Below are 17,031 nucleotides of genomic sequence, written 5' to 3'. Positions count from 1 at the left end.
GTTCACTTGCTGAGACATGGTCAAACTAAAAATAATACTGGGTTTTTTTTATAAAGCTCTTTACCTGTATCATTAATAACACCTTAAGCTATTAACACTGAAAGAATGTTTAACAGCCACTTTACTTTTTGCCCTTTCTGCTCTTTGATTTTTCATTTCGCTCATCTTGGATTATGTAAGTAGATGGATGAGTTTTTAGGCTGATTCCTTCTCTGGATTTCCCTGCACTAGAACAATGCAGCAAAGTGTGATTTTCAAATACTGCAGAAAAATATTTGGTGGCTAAAAGAAAAAGTTCATAGATTCCAAAGCCAGAAGGGACCATTGTGACCCTCTTGTCTGACCTCCTATATAACCCCAGCCATTGAAGTTCCCCAAAATAATTCCTAGAGGATAACTTTTAGAAAAACATCCAGTATTGATTTAAAATTGTCAGCAATGACGAATCCAAGTTTTCATGGAATTAGAAGAAAATAAAGATAAACAAAGCACCATGGAACCATTGTCAGTAATATCCGGTATGGAAAAATACCCTTTGGAAACCCCCCCCCCCCAAAATATTAGCCTTAAACTCCTTGGCAGTTTCTCCTTAGAAGAGCAGCAGGTTTCTCAATAATTTTGTGTGTATGGAATCGAGATTAAAGCCCACTAGAAAGGAAAGGAATTCACTCGTACTGAGCAGATGCAAGATCATGGCTGGCAGCTTGACAGAATAGGCATTGCTGCTTTTAACAATTTCAAAGCAAGTTACAGCAAAATCCACCCATCTTGCCGGCATGTCTTGTCACTGCTTTGTTTGCAGCATCTAATTTTAAGCGACTTGAAACACAAAATACCAAAGCCTCTAAAACTAAAAAATCATGTATAAAAGCTTCATCTTACGTTAGAGGGTAATAGGGATCAATAGTGTGTCCGTCTCCAGTGCTAATGATACAGGAGAGGTTGCCAGAATAGGGAGAGAGTAGCCATTTCAGAGAAACTGTAATATTTTCAAAGATAAAGCACGTATCAGTCACGGCCAGTTGCAAACCTGTAAAACATAATGCACAGAGCACAGCATCATCACCTGCTCATTGTAAAATTGTTTTCATGTATTGTTGGCATCTGGACTTAGTTGAAGCACAGTTGCTCGATAATTGCTGCCTTGTTAAGACAATTGAGGGAATTAAAGACATGAAGTACTAAGTTGATTTTTCCCTGGTTTTGCTTGTCTTGATTCCTGTTGAAACATAATTATACTCTTGAGTGTTTTGTACATACCTGAGATTCCTAGTCATATATATTTATTCAAAGCCCTATACAGCTGTCATCTGATGTGACCTTTTTATGCAATTAATCTGTATTTAGCTATGTCCTTTGCCAGAGTGTGCTTCACTGTTTCAACCTAGCCTTCCTTGAGAATACGGAGCTGAAGGGGAAAAAAAATTGGGGGACTGTGTAGCTCAGGGCACTGGTAGTAGGCTATAGATTCACCTCTGGATCACTGGTCCTACTCCAGCCCAGTTCAGCACTATCTGAGGGCTGTTTGGTGGACTCATTTCAGTTCTGAGGGGACAAGTGTCTATGTCACACTAACTGATAACTTCTTAGCAGAGAGGCCAAGGATTGAATGGGCCATGGAAATTTAGGAGTGGCCCTTCTTTGTCACAGCTGAGCCACTTTGTTGAGGCAGTTTTGAGGATACTTGTGCTATTTACTGCCTCAACTACACCTATTCTCTGTGTAAGCCCTGTGGCTTGACGCCTACCAGAGATGGGAGGTAACTGAGTGAGCTCTCTGATGGCAACTGCTGGAGAACAAGGAGAGTTTAAATGAGGCAGTACCTCATTTAAATATCAACTCTGTTCTCTGCTGTCATCTACTGGAGAGCAAGGGGAGTCAACTGTGTGAGGCAGTATCTTATTTACATATTAACTGCAAGTAGTTTGAGGACACTGGGATATATAATTTGACTAAATTTTGTACTTGGGGCCCATATTTTTGAGATTACCCTGTTGGGAACCCCCCTGGGCAAAGCCTGGACAATGACTGGGTATGAGGTCATCCTGATGAAAGTGATGTTTGCTGAGGTGGGGTATAAGGTGGCCAACCCTCCAGAATTGGCCTTGGAGTCTCCTGGAATCGGCATCAATCTCCTGGTGACTAGTGAAAGCAATCCGGGAGATTTTGATAGGCTATTTTAAGAAAATGACATTATGTCATGTTGGGGGGAAAAATCTCCTGGAATAGCTTCAGTCAGAGTTGGCAACCCTAGTCGGGTAAGAGGCCCTGGACAAAGCCGGAGAGAAAGGGCAAAGAACGTGCATTGTTTCTGGGTAGTAGAGATTCTGAGGGGTTTATAACACCACTGGTCCCCTTATATCTAGAATAGCCAAGCTAAGAGCTATAATTGCATTAGGGGAGCAGAGATCACCAGAGGCTTCCAGTTGTCTAGCCAGTGGCAAGCAGAGGTCAGAGCCCTGCAGCAGTTTTTGTCACGTGAGCAGCAGGCAGAGCAAAGCCGCAGTTGGATTCACCCGCAGGTCACAGCTTGCAATAGGAGAGCAGCAGAGTGAGAGCAGTTGCACTACAGCACTACAGCGAGAACAGACGAATTCATAGGAACAGTCTGTCAGCCTAGTGACTCTGGTGAGGTCTCCCTGTCCTAGGGTGACCAGATGTCCCGATTTTATAGGGACAGTCCCGATTTTGAGGTCTTTTTTCTTGTATAGGCTCCTATTACCCCCCACCCCTGTCCTGATTTTTCACACTTGTTGTCTGGTCACCCTACCCTGTCCTAGCTGCTGAAATCAGAGAGCTGTCTACGAAACAGGGACCCTGGTTGTCCTCCTGGACTCTTGGAATCACAAACTATGAGTGAGGAAGCTGGGGACCAAAGAACTGAGATGGGAGACTGGGAGGCAGAACAAACTGCATCAGCCATTCGGGGTCTAATTCTTTGGGACTGTGATTTATGCACCCCGAGGTAAAGGGTGGTGGAAGGTATTGAACTGGAAATATTTGTCCTAGATCAACCTAACCTTTCTTTTTCTCTTCCCACCCAGTAAAATTCATTTGTTTAAACCTCTGTGCTTGAGAGTGGGTACAGATTTGCCTAGCAAAGGCTCCAGAGTGATTTAGGTTCCCAGATTACTGGATGAGGGTTCGAACCAAAAATTAAGGAATTATTGAAAATCCCCTAAAATAAGGATCTGGCCCTTGTTGCTGCCAACACCATTGGCAGAAAGGTTACATGTGGATACATTAAAATCTCCACTGCTAACATGCCAGGATCTTTCACAAGTATTGAGTTCACTCACACACATATAATTAAATTATAAAAGAAAGCAAATGTCTGTCTTTAAAGTTGGACCTGAACTTGGAACAGTATAGATGGAACCCCTGGGATTTGGGGGAAATTTTGATCTGGACCTGAACTTCTCCACTTGGGGCTTTCTCTGTGTGATGGATCCCAATACTGGGGAATTTAAGATCCATGTCTGATATTCTTGGTTCAGACCCATCTCTAGCTTCTTAAACTATTTTAAGGAGCTATGTCACCAGTCATAATGTTAAAACATTGTACAGTATGGGCACTATGGCTACAACTTTAATACTTACCTTCCATGCAGTGATATTGAACAGACAAGTAGCTCCCCAATGTAGGACAAGGATCTCCAAAGAAGGTCCCATCTGATGCCACCTGGCACGCCTGGAGTCCGTGACACTGCCCTGGAAAGCATCACAGTCTCATGTGCACTGGCATTTGATAGATTAAAGTACCAAACTTTAAACTTCACAACAACTCAAAGAAAAGGTGGCTATTGAAGTAAAAAAAGGGCATTTTTATGCCATCGATTTCTGAGCAAAATGGGGAAAAGAGGGTCAGGAATAGATGATCAGACAAGCTGCATGGTTTTTTGAATCAGTCATGCTTTGGATGGAGACCAGCAAAAAAACCAAAAACTATTACTGTTACAAAAGTGGAAGGAACAAGGATGTGCATTGAATTTATGGTTATGTCAATTATAAAGTAGAACCCAATTTTTAGGTGTTTAGTAGATGAAATTGACATGATAACTAAATAGGATGGAAAGATAAACATAAGGATGAAATAATGAATTAGAGTCAATGATACTGTGCAGGTTCCATGCCAGAGAGACAAGAGAAATGTGGGAAGAAATTGACTTTAATGGGATTTGTGCACAGGGAACAATGGATGAATAAAGTCCCAAGTGAACAGAAAACTTTGTAGCCTAAAATCTGGTGGATAAATACCAGTCTTTTTCACCTGCATGTACTTTTCTTCCATGAGGTTTCACTTCAACTGTCACTGGACTCTGCCTTAGCAATAAACAATTAAATGTGTTCCATAAAATCTTAGTCTGATAGAAAGAATGAACAAGGCATGAACCTAAACTCTACTGATGAGAAAACTGCAATGAAATGACAGTGAGAGCTTTTGATCATGCTGTGAAAAAATGAGTAAAACTAAAAATGTAAGAAGTGCATAGCTGAATAGTAATAAAACCTAGCTTCTGTATAAAGCTTTTTCATCAGTACAGCATAAAGCGCTTCACCATGTTTAGTGTATTTATCCTCACAACACCCCAGTGAGGCAGAAAAGTTTTGTTATCATCCCCATTTTACAAATGGGAAACTGAAGCACAGAGAGGTCAAGTGACTTGCCCAAGGTCACTCAGGAAGTCTCTGGTAGAATAAGGACATGAATCCAGATCTCCCAAGTCCTAGATTAGTGGCCTAACCATTGGACAATTGGCTATATACGAGAAGGCAGCTAGAATCAAGCTTGCGTATATGTAGTTTTTATTTGCCAGTAAAGGGCCAAATTCTGCTGTCAATGACACTAATGTAAAACTCAACTCTGGCCTTGCACAGGTGTTACTGAGAGCAGAATTTGACCCATGAACATCCACAGACATAAAGCAAGGTCAGTTGTTTTAGGTACCACACATTGTAGTGCTTACTGTAGAACTCTGACAAATGCTGCAATGAGATATTTACCTACTACTTCATCCTTGACACTGGTCCAGCTGCAATCCTCCTCCGTGTCAAGCTGGAGGGGAGTCTCCAATACACAGTAGTGAGGGGTCTTCCGCCCATAGAAACTGTCACCAATCTGAATGACTTCTCCTGACCCACATTGCATGGTGGCATTGAAGTTATCACAAGCAAGGCTCTGGCCAGATTCTGATGGGAAAGGAAGAACAGATGTCATCTCAGACAAGGATATACAGTGCATCCTCTGCCACAGGGACTAGGAACAGCTTCTCCCCTACCAGGAATCTGTGTGGTCTTATCCTGCCCAGGAAATGAGACTCCCATGGTGATTCCTGAAGGTGGGTCTCAACTAAAGTTATTTTGAATTGGTTTTTGGTTTTTTTTAAAAAACGGGGGAATTCAGATGGAATTTTCATGACACCATCTCCATTTTTGAACAACTACAGAGCTGGTTGAAATGTTTAAGAATTGTGAATTTCTGGGGGAAAAAAGGGGGGATTTTTTGGGGGGAAACTGCAGTTCCCTCCCCCTTTTTTGATCAGCTCTTGCTCTAGTCTCGACTTAGCATACTGGCTCCTCAATGCCTGTTAGAATGAGCAAAAAGCTGTATTTGCGGTGTGAAGGAAGTGAGGTGTAGAAGGCTCTGCTGAGTGTGTGTATTAAAAAAAACAAGTTTAAGTGACACTGGGATGGGAAACAAAAAGGTAAAGTTGGCTGTAATTTTTCATCAATGTTTTTAATGAATAATGCCTTTTGTTTTGGGTTCATTTTATTGAAAGTTCTGGGGTTTTTTTTACAAAAAAAAGTAAACCAAAAATTTTCGTTTTTTGTTGTTTTCCCCCTTTCTCTCCCTTTTTTCTTCTCACCCAGTAGAACAATAACAACTAAAGAAAAAGAAGAAGAAAATGGGGAAAATGAAAAGAAAAGGGGTTGGGGGCAAAGAACAAAAAACATCTTTTTTTTTTTTTGTTTTGAGAACCAAAGAAGAACATTTTACAGAGTTAATTTCTTTAAAAAATTAAAAGTGAATTAAAAATGAAGAACACTGAAAAAATATTCATTCAAAATTTTTTTCATGTAAAAGTTTTGACCAGCAATACTTAAAGGTTTCAGGCTACTTGTAAGATCAGAAACAGCTCCTAGGTAACGTGTGATCTGCTTTAGGCTCAGGAAGCTGCCCAGGAGAAAAGCCTACTTATTCAATAGGGGGCTTGACTGTAGCCTACTCATGGAAGCACCCCTTACTCACATGTGAAGTCCCATTGACTTCAGTGGGACTGTGTGGGTGAGTAAGCATAGCAGGATCATGCCCCTAAACACACATACCTTATTCTTTGAGGGGCAAGCTGATAACTGTCTAGGATTCTTCCAATGACCTGAACTTATTTAAGAAAGAAGATGCCTGAAAACCCTTGGTGTCACTTACGGGAGCCACAGAAGAACATTGCTTCAGTTGCCCCGATTTAAGTACATCATTCTCCAATGGCAACTGTGACTGTTCCTCTTGAAAGCCTTGATTAGCAGTGCCAGTGTGTGCACACTGTGGTAATTGTGTGCTATCCTTATTTAATGGCTAAATCTAAGCCTAGCTGTATCTATAGCAACATGACCAGATTACAGGTTAGAGCTGTCTAAATAAGCTTGTAACATAATTTGCTGTTAAATTCTAGTTGGGGCTATTATCTACTGCTTTTTTTTTTTTTTTTTTTGTTCTTTTCCTTCCACAAAGAAGGTTGTCATTATAGCTGCTCCCTCAGCAAATTTTGCATGGCATTTATGCTTAAAAAAAGTAGGATTAATTGACTAACACTATCCATTCAAAACCTGTTTAGAAATGTGTATTTTGACTACAGTATAGTGCTATGGTTTATTATGCATCTAACAGTGAAATGGAAAGAATAAATCCCACAAGGTCTGTGAAGCTTTAACTGCAGATAGAGACACATGAAAAGTTCTGGGAAGAACAACAGAAGGGAGGAAAGCTTAGTTACAAGGCCATCGATCTATCTGTGCTTTTATACTGCACTTACCAACATTGTATCTGAGCACTTAGACTAGTTTGTCAGACCTTATAGACATTCACGCTGAAGATTCCAAGCATATTAGAAATATGATTCAACCCTCACAATAGCCCTGTGGGGTGGTGGTAAATACTGCGATTCCCATTTTACACATGGGCAAACTGACGCACAATGAGGTTATGTGAGCTGCTAAAGATCACGTAGGGCTCAAGCCAACACCCAGTGAAGCCAATGAAAAGACTGCCATTGACCTCTGTGGACATTGGATCAGACTCATAGCATGCAGAACTGGTACAAGGACCTAGTCCTCTCTCCCACTCCCCTGCTCTAACTATTAGTGAAGTTTATTTGTGCCTCGGTGGATGTGGACTGGAGATATTGAAAACAAGTCAGTGATTTGGATCAATCTCTGAAATGGTTGATTGATGCCAGGAGTTTCTACACTTCATTTCTGGGTTAATGAAGAAATAATGTAATGGAACCCATTGTTATTAATCCGTTTCAGCCTCTAATATTGCTCATTAAAGGCCTGATCCAAACCCCATTGCAGCAAAATCAATGGAAAGAGTCCCTTTGATTTTAAAGAGCTTTGGATTAGGCCCTATGGTAATGAATGCTGACCTCCTTCCAAAGAGAGGGGTGATAATTCTGGTTGTAAAGAAAAAATCCCTTTTTAATTTTAAATACATAAAATACTGTACTTGATAGTGGACAGGGCAGGAGCATTGCTAGAGCTTGTAGCAGCCTCTGCCGGAACACTGGATTCAGAGACTATGTATATTAGTCAATCTGCAACCAGACTCTGTTGCAAAAGAGCTGCCATGTTGGTCAGCCCATCTTGTCCAATATCCTATCTCTGACAGTGACCCATACCAGAGCTTCAGGGGGAGTGTACTGAACAGGGCACTTCTGAAGTGATCCACCCCTATCTTCCCGGATTCTGATAGTTAGAGGTTTAGGGTTGCCCTAAACATAGGGTTGAAACCCTGACCATCTTGGCTATTTGTCATTGATGGACCTATCCTCCATGAATGTATCCAGTTCTTTCTAAAATCCAGTCATGCTTTTGGCCATCACAACTTTCCATGGCAATGAGTTCCACAGGTTAGTTATGTGTCGTGTGAAAAAGTACTTCCTCTTGTTTGTATTAAACCTGCTGCTTATAAATTTCCTCGGGTGACCCAACATTTCTGTAGTGTGGGAAAGGGTAAATAACACTTCTCTATTCATTTTCTCCACACCATTCATGATTTTATAGGCCTGTATCATAATCCACCCCCCTTAGTCGTCTCTTTTATTAAGTAGAACAGCCCTAATCTTTCTTAGTCTCTCCTTTATAGCCGTCCCATAACCTGGAGCATCTTTGCTGCACTTCTCTGAACTTTTCCCAGTTCCATTAAATCCTTTGGAGATGGGGCAACCAGAACTGGACACAGCATTCAAAGTGTGGCTGCACCATGGATTTATACAGTGGCATTCTGATATTTTCTGTCCCATTCCTAATAGTTCCTAACTTTTTGTTAGCCTTTTTGACCTCTGCTGTGCGCTGAGCAGAAGTATTCAGAGAACTATCCACAAGGACTCCAAGAATTCTTTCTTGGGTGCTAACAGCTAATTTAGACCCCATCATTATATGTGTATAGTTGGGATTATTTTTTCCAATATCCTTACTTTGCATTTATCAACATTGAATTTTAATCTGCCATTTTGTTGCCCAGTCACCCAATTTTGTGAGATCCCCCCTAACTCCTTGCAGTCTGCTTTGGACTTAACTATCTTGAATAATACTAAGATGCCCGTGACCTTAGCTCTAGTTTACGCAAATGAGCAGCTTAAAATGCCTCACTCACATGAAACCGATGAGAAACACAAATTCTCCTTATATGTGTGTGCGTATGTTGGAGGAAGTAGTCTAGTCAGCACAGCACTCCATTCCATGGCTGCTTGATCCAAGCCAGGATTTACTTGGGTGGTAAGATTAGACACCACAGGCTGCATTTGTTTGGTCTCCTCTCCTGCTGGAGTGCCAGAGGGAACTACAGGATCTAGTCCCTCTCCTTACCTTAGGGGAAACTGCAGGCTGCAGTGCTGTACAGCAGATGTGGTTTGAGAAAAGACAAGAGGAACGTGCTCAGATAATGGTTTCCAGTTACTCCTATGCTCCTAGGAGTTCAGAGTCCAAATTAACCAGTCACTAGTTGCATAGTGAGTGAATGCAGTGGCCTTTCATCTCTGGAACCTGCTTCTATTCTTGGATTTGGGCACATGTGGAAATGACTTTGGTAGTCCCATCCTTGCCCCTCGTTGCAATCAAGATCCATATCATACAACAACCACTTCCTTTGTCGGGATTAGAACCTGAACCATCGAAGTGCTGAGTACCCACAACTCCCATTGACTCTGGTGCTCAACCCCTCTCTGGATCTTTCCCTCTGCCAGCAGATAGGCAAAGGGGACAGCTGCCTGGGTTTTATGGTTTTTTTTTTTAAATAAGCTTGATATTTATTTACTGAATGATGACTTTTAACGAATCCTGGGTAATTTAAACATTGCCTGAAATGCAGCATGCTCAGTTTTAGCACCATCTGCTGTGCATCTTACCAAATTCACAAATGAAGTCAAACTCCTGACTGCAGTTTTCTGTCATGCCCCATTCATAGCCAGCGTTCTTCAGGATGTACCCACAATTGGCTAAGAGAGACGGCTGATCCTCATGCCAGTTGCTGTAGCTTATATTTGAAGTGTCCAACCAAATCAATGATCCTGTGAACAAAGTAAACCACATCGAAAATGTCTGTAACCATCACTTGGAGTTTGCCAGCTCCTGGAACTCTGGACTAAGCTTCCAGAGTCTAGACTACAACAATCAAGGCTACTAGAGTCTGGATTTGGGACAGAATGGACTAGAAACTCCTGCTTAGGTCAGTAGGGAGGTGATAGGGTCAAGCAGTTTGCTGGGCCAGTGCTGAGTCAGGGCTGCTCAGCTGCTCTGGGAGAGGAGGGCCTGACTCAGAGACATAAAGGCATGTTTTAGTTTCAATTTGGAGTTTGGGAGCAGCTCAGAGAGAAGGAGAACAGTTCAGAGTCAGTCTCTGAGGCTAGGTCTACACTACCCGCCTGAATCGGCGGGTAGAAATCGATCTCTTGGGGATCGACTTATCGCGTCTCGTCAGGACGCGACAATCGATCCCCGAATCGACGCGCTTACTCCACCAGCGGAGGTGGGAGTAAGCGCTGTCGACTGGGAGCCGCGGCAGTCGATTTTGCCGCCGTCCTCACAACAGGGTAAGTCGGATCTGATACGTCGAATTCAGCTACGCTATTCGCGTAGCTGAATTTGCGTATCTTAAATCGACCCCCCCCCCCCGTAGTGTAGATGTAGCCTGATTAACTCCCCTTCCCCACAAAGGGAGTCTTTGAACTTCTGTAGGATCTAGCGCATGGGTCAGGCAGTTCCAGCCCTGCAGAGACCAGCATTGAGTGGCAGAGACCCGACTCGGCTACCGAGAGCCAGCCGAGTAGGTTGAGCAACCATCCCTTATTTTAAGGGACCATCCCTTATTTCATTGGTTTGTCCCTTTGAGGGTGACCACCTGTCACTGATTTTAAGATTTATTGATATGTATTGTAAGTACCATTTTAAACGTTAAATTGAAGCATGATAATTGCATATGTACTTGAGGGCAGTAGAAATGTACACTTGAGAGAAAAATCTGTGATATGCGCAGCTACGGGAAATGGTGTTTCCCTAAAATATCACTTAAAATAAAGCGCTGTGCCTTATTTTTCTTGTGGTTTTCCTCCATCTAACAAAGGTGGTCACCCTACACAGGACTGCAGCCCGGGGAGCCAGGAAAGGCCCTTGCTCCAACCAGAGGCAAAGACACTGTAAGAGGATCCTTTTTTTGTTTAAGCCAGTCAACATTCACAGCAACCCCTCAGCGTACCATCGGCCTGGGAAGGTGCCAGGGAAGCAGCTGGGTTGGGAAGAGGTGGGAGGTGAGAAATTTGATGATGTTTTTAGTACTTGTTAATTAACCCTAACGCTTTCCTTCCCCAGATCCTAATTTCCTGCTCCCAGTAAAGTTCCCCTTTGTTACACTGTTGGTTTTGGTGGCATTTCTTTGCTGGGGTTTGTGTTGATGTACTCTATTGTTTCCTGTGTATTGGATTTTATACTCCTTGCCAGCAGTGGCAACTTATTCAGTTTCCCAAGAGACAGCACCCTTTTGTGTCTCAGCACAATGAGGAAGTCACCTTGGGGGGAGGCACCAGGTATCACAAAAAAGAACCCAGAACCCAGCCCATATGAGGAGAGGTGACCAGCCACTCCAAGTAGCGAGTGCCAATGAAGAGGCTCAAGCCACACTTTGTGGGAGACGTTGGCTATTGTCAGTAAGAAGCACAGCTGTAAGGCAAGTCCCGCAGTCCTTACTCAGACAAATCTCCCACTGAAGCCAACGGCAGTTTTTCCTGAGTCGCGGTGCTAGGATCAAGCCCATTGTCATGAGACATATGGCACCAACATTATATAGCCTCTCAAATGCTTATGCTGGAGTAATGTAGGCATGTTGTTCTGACAGAGATTCAGGTTTTCCTCCTGAGCAGGTATTGAGCCCATGGAAATCCAAGCCACTGCAATAATTGTCTGAATAATTGTCCTTGGATTAGAATTATAATAATATTAACAGTGAGGTGCCTCCAACATTTTAACATAGGACACCCACAAAAACTAGGGTTACCATACGTCCGTTTTTTCCCGGACATGTCCGGCTTTTTGGTAATCAAACCCCCATCCGGGGGGAATTTCCAAAAAGCGGAACATGTCCGGGAAAAATACTCCCTGGCTTACCTTAGAGTGGGCGCTGGGGGCTGCTGTGCTCCCTGACTCCTGGGCTCTGTAAGAGCCGAGCTGCCCGAGCGCTACCGGCTTCGGGCAGCCCCCATGCCTCTGGACCCTGCGCCCCCCGCCGGGCACTTCCCCTCCCGGGCTCCGGGGGCACAGGGTCTGGAGGCATGGGGGCTGCCCGAAGCCGGTAGCGCTCGGGCAGCTCGGCGCATACAGAGCCCAGGAGTTCAGGGAGCACAGCAGCCGCCGGAGCCCGGGAGGGGAAGTGCCTGGCCGGGGGCGCAGGGTCTGAAGGCATGGGGGCTACCCGAAGCCGGTAGCGCTCGGGCAGCTCGGCGCATACAGAGCCCAGGAGTTCAGGGAGCACAGCAGCCGCCGGAGCCCGGGAGGGGAAGTGCCCGGCCGGGGGCGCAGGGTCTGGAGGCATGGGGGCTGCCCGAAGCCCGAGCGCTACCGGCTTCACGGTTTGCCGGGCAGCCTCCAGACCCTGCGTCCCCAGCTGGGCCCTTCCCCTCCCGGGCTCCAGCTGCTCTGGGGAAGCGCCGGCCGTGGGCGCAGGGTCTGGGGGCTGCCCGGCAAACCGTGAAGCCGGTAGCGCTCGGGCAGCCCTTTTCGCGTGGCTGGGAGGGAGGAGGGGGAATGCGGGGCGCTCAGGGGAGGGGGCGGAGTTAGGGCGGGGACTTTGGGGAAGGGGCGGGGAAGGGGCGGAGTTGGGACGGGGAAGGGGCGGAGTTGGGGCAGGGCCGGGGTGGGAAAGTGGCAGGGCCAGGGCCCCGTGGAGTGTCCTCTTTTTTTATTTTTTAAATATGGTAACCCTACAAAAACACACCCCTCAACCTGTGCCAATCCCTATGTCTCAGGGTCCATGGACATACAAGGTGGACTGGGGATTCTAGTCTATTATATCACCATTTAAATAAGAATACATTCTCATAAACGCGACTGAGGGGAGAGACACCACTATTTGTCAGACAAACGTATATGAAGCTGCATTTTGATGGAAATGCTCATCTGCAGTTCCTGAATAGGATGAGCGGATGTCCTGATTTTATAGGGACAGTCCCGATATTCAGGGCTTTCTCTTATATAGGTGCCTATTACCCCCCACCCCATCCCAATTTTTCACACTTGCTATCTGGTCACCCTATTCCTGAAAAGCCTATGGAATTTATTGTTAGTACATTACAGAGCTCAGCTTGCACCATTGGAAGAGAGGGGATGAAAACTGGAAAGGGACTTTGGTTGTATTCATTTAAAATTGTGTTTTTAAATGCCTAGCACCTTTCATAACAGAGTCTTCCAAGTCTCAGTGATGTTCACTGAGGAAATGTATCCTTTTGCATCGCTTTTAGGTACTGGATCATATATATTCATTCATAAATTCATTGAGTTTAAGGCCAGAAGGGACCATTTGATCATCTAATTTGATTGCCTGCATATCACCGACCCTTAAATTTCACTCAGTTACTGTGTTTGTGTGTGTATATGTATATATTGTGTGTATACATATCTATAAAAAAGGGCAAAATTCTGCTCTGTTATACCAGTGAAAATCTGGGCTAACTCCATTCTCTAACTTTGTAGAATAGAGCAAGTCTACAATGGATTTACACTGGAGTTATGAGAGCAGTATTTAGCCCATTATTATGACTTATGAACAACCCTGCAATCCTTTGATAAACCATTTGAGATGAGTTAAGCAGAAAGCAAACAGGACATTGGTTTTTCCTTCTGTTACAAGCATAACATTCCTATAGCTTTCGGGACAGTAGATATTAAATATTGTTTCTATCCCCAATATATAGATGGGAAAACTAAGTCAGAGAGAGATAAAATGACTTTACCCCAGGTCACACAGAAAATCAGTAACAGAGCTATGAATAAAACCCAGGTTTCCTCGCTTACAGTTTCCTGCCCTAGCCATTAAATTAGGTCCTGCCTTGTGTTTGAGATGGTCTTTCTTGTCTACATGAGTGTGGATATGTGAGCATGTTTAAAATGGGCCATCAACTTGAAGAGGACCTCAGTAAGGTCTTCCAGATAGGGTCCATATAACAATAGTAGTTATATGTACAGGTCTGTCGCATCTTAGGCGCATTTAACATGCGCGATTTCAGCTTTACGCGGTCGGCAAAAACAAAACAAAAAAACAAAAAATGAGAGAGAAATAACAATTTAAATACTGTTTCTGTAGTGCGGGCGATTCCACCCGCCATTACACTCAATGTAATTTTGACTATACGCGATTTTCGCTTTAGGCGCTGACTGCGGAACGTAACCCCAGCGTAAGATGAGACAGACCTGTATTGCAATAGCATCTAGTGGCCCCAGCCAAAGATTTGGGCCCTACTGGGTTACTCACTGTACAAATACATCATAGAAGACAGTCTCTGCCCCAAGGAATTTACAGTCAAAATACACAAGGCAGGCAAAGAGTGGGAGGGGGACAAGAAGTGCAAAGAGGTGAAGTGACTTGTTCAAGGTCACACATCAGGTCAGTAGCAGAGCTGGGAATAGAACCCAGACCCCCTGACTCCTGGTCCAGAGGGTAATGATGCCTCTCATAATAGAAGCAGCTCTGTAATACATTGGTATATGCCCCTAGATGTCATCTGGTGATACTAGAACAAGAGTGACTCATCAGCAGAACCCTACAGTAGGGTTTCCTTGCATTACTACAGCGATGTAGTAGCTCTTTCAAGTTGCAACCTAACTTAAAAGAAGGCACTATTTCTCTTTTGAGATCACCTACCTTCTGTAGTTTCATTCAGAAGGGAACTTGAGGTCAGTCCTATCCACCACTCCCTGTCCTCGGAGATATGTTTCTGCAAGAACTGTTGAGTTTCCTCATTTTCAATAAAAATGAGGTGCCCCCCTCCTCTCTCGCACCAGCTCTGGGCGCTCGTGAAAGTGCGCTGGAGTCTCACAAACTCGTAGCACGAAAGGTTGAAAGCCACCTGGTACTTTGAACAAGGTATCCCCTCCTCAAGAGCAATTTCCTCCACAGCCGAACAGAGAACGAGAGAGGAGAGAACAGTGATTAGAAGCCACATTCTTAGCTTAGCGGTTGGAGCCCTCCATAGCACTGGTGTTATGCACCACATCACCCCGCTTTTTGTCCCTCTCTCTTCAAAGGCTTGGGCTGTCATCCTATTACGCCATCAATCTTTCTTTTTCCTCCTTGCTGTTTGTCACATAATACCAGCAATAGCATGGGGAACAGATTGCTCCTCATCAATAAAGGTTATTGCATCTGGGGATACATGCAGTAAGTGTTGATGCTAAGTCGCTGCAATGGGCGATATGAGAACCATTGTGTAAACGTCCCATTCCAAATCAAGCCAGTTTGCATAGTGGTCATTAGACTTTTCACCTCGTCCATGAGTGGAAAAGATAAAGTTGATATATGTTGCCATTGGGCATATGGTTCGCTAAGATAACGCCTCCCTGTCAAAGGATTCATTGTACTGAACATTTGTGGGTGAGTGCTTTACAACAACAAAAAGAGCTGTAATCAGTAGGAATGAATGAAGAATGAGAAAAATCAGAATTTAGGAAGACAGGGAATTATAGAGATGGGAAAGAACCAAGCTGCTCATCTAGATTCTTCTAATTGTCTTGAGTTTCTCTTATTATTATTTTAGATTTTGGATGCTAGTTTAAGATATATATAATTATCATATGATATTCACTCTTCTCTTGTTTTAACACACAGCCGGGGGACTCTCAGCTGTTCCAGTTAAGTTTCACTTTGAGATTTTTGATGCATTAAATTCAAAACAAGTAAACAACCCCCCAGGTGAATTCCATATCTGGTGACAAAAAAGAAAATGCTTGCATCATCCCCTGTGAAGCTAAACAGAGCTCCATTATTTATACGATCATTGCTGCCTGTTGCTTTACGAGAAAGTGGATGAGGGAGTTAATGTTAAAACAAACTTGTTTTTCAAATTAAAATATTGCCTTGGTTATCAGAATGTCTTGGGGGCCTTAAGTTTACATTGTAAGCCTGTGGATCTGACACCCTAATAAGAGGTAATGGGATGGCCTTTGGGAAGCTAGACAACAGTCTTTATGAGCTAAAATGCATACATGTTTTTGAGCTTGCATGCAAAGGATGTCCTCCAGGTTTCCCAATGTCTGCTGGCTCTGCATGCCCAATAGGATTAAAGCTCTTTTTACCCTAGAATCTCAGGGCCTGATTTTCCTCTTGCACTGGGTATTACATGGTGTAACTCCACCGAATTCAGTGTGGATGCTCGATTTACACTAGTGTAAGTGAAAGGAGATTCAAGCTCTTACATTTGATGATAAATCATGTCTTACAAAAATGTGACCCTTTTAAGTCGTACGCTTCAAGCCTTTCTTACAAAGAAAACTGTACGCACTGCAGCCCATGAGCACTTACAGTCTGAGTGTCAATTCAGACTGTCCTGCAACTCCCCTTCCCAGCCACTCAACTAGCTAAGCAGGACACAGAAGAACTAAGGTATTTTAAGGTAAAATCATGCACTATAAGGTTTGTCACGAGGCGCGGAGCTGAATGTGTGCATTGTTTACTTGGTTCAATACTGTATATTTTAATTACATTTGTCTGAAAGGGCCTTAATCCTCCCATGCCCTGTTGATCTGGCTGGCGTTGAGGAAGCTGGACTTGATCTAAGTCCCTGGAACAGATGCTGTTTCTGAGAGCACAGGTTTCAGAGAGGAGGCCCAGATAGAGATGGCTGTGCTTTATCAAGTGAGTCTGACTCAGTGATATGGGAATATGCGGGTTCCTGCAAATGATACACACTACCATATTTGTGAGATATGGATCGATCCTTTCATATCTTTTGATCCTTTCTCTGCGGCTGAGAATCTAGTTTCATGAAGATCCTGTTAGAAATGCCAGAATTGGAGATGCCACCGGCAGAACTGATGCAGCAGATCCAGAGTCCACTGCAGTCAAGGGAAGTCTTTTCTTTGGCTTCAGTGGACCTTGGATCAGGCCTGTAAGAGCACAGTGGTGAGTAGAGCTGCCTAAAGAATAAAGCAGGTTCTCCAGACGAGTCCCCAGCTGGCAGTTTCTACAGCTGCGTGATTTTTTTTTAATCTACTGTTGCCTCGAGTAACCCATCAAACCCCTATAAATGAAGGAGATTAGAGAAGTTTGCTGAC

General features: G+C 43.8%; 1 protein-coding gene across 1 annotated transcript in view; it reads right to left on the bottom strand.

The window, feature by feature from the left end:
- The window catches only part of LOC135888834 (polycystin-1-like protein 2), a 66,600-nt gene extending 51,580 nt beyond the window's left edge, over nt 1-15,020 (bottom strand). Inside the window, exons 1-5 of the mRNA XM_065416622.1 lie at nt 14,624-15,020; nt 9,624-9,785; nt 5,005-5,190; nt 3,601-3,711; nt 883-1,030 (exon numbers count right to left, since the gene is read on the bottom strand). Coding sequence (XP_065272694.1) covers nt 883-1,030; nt 3,601-3,711; nt 5,005-5,190; nt 9,624-9,785; nt 14,624-15,020 — 1,004 coding nt within the window. The remainder of the gene's footprint in view (nt 1-882; nt 1,031-3,600; nt 3,712-5,004; nt 5,191-9,623; nt 9,786-14,623) is intronic.
- Nucleotides 15,021-17,031: the final 2,011 nt, after the last annotated feature.

The sequence above is a fragment of the Emys orbicularis genome, chromosome 14 (assembly GCF_028017835.1).
Source record: "Emys orbicularis isolate rEmyOrb1 chromosome 14, rEmyOrb1.hap1, whole genome shotgun sequence".
Taxonomy (NCBI): domain Eukaryota; kingdom Metazoa; phylum Chordata; order Testudines; family Emydidae; genus Emys; species Emys orbicularis.
The sequence above is the reverse complement of the archived record's forward strand: the minus strand, read 5'-3'. Positions and strand labels throughout refer to the sequence as shown.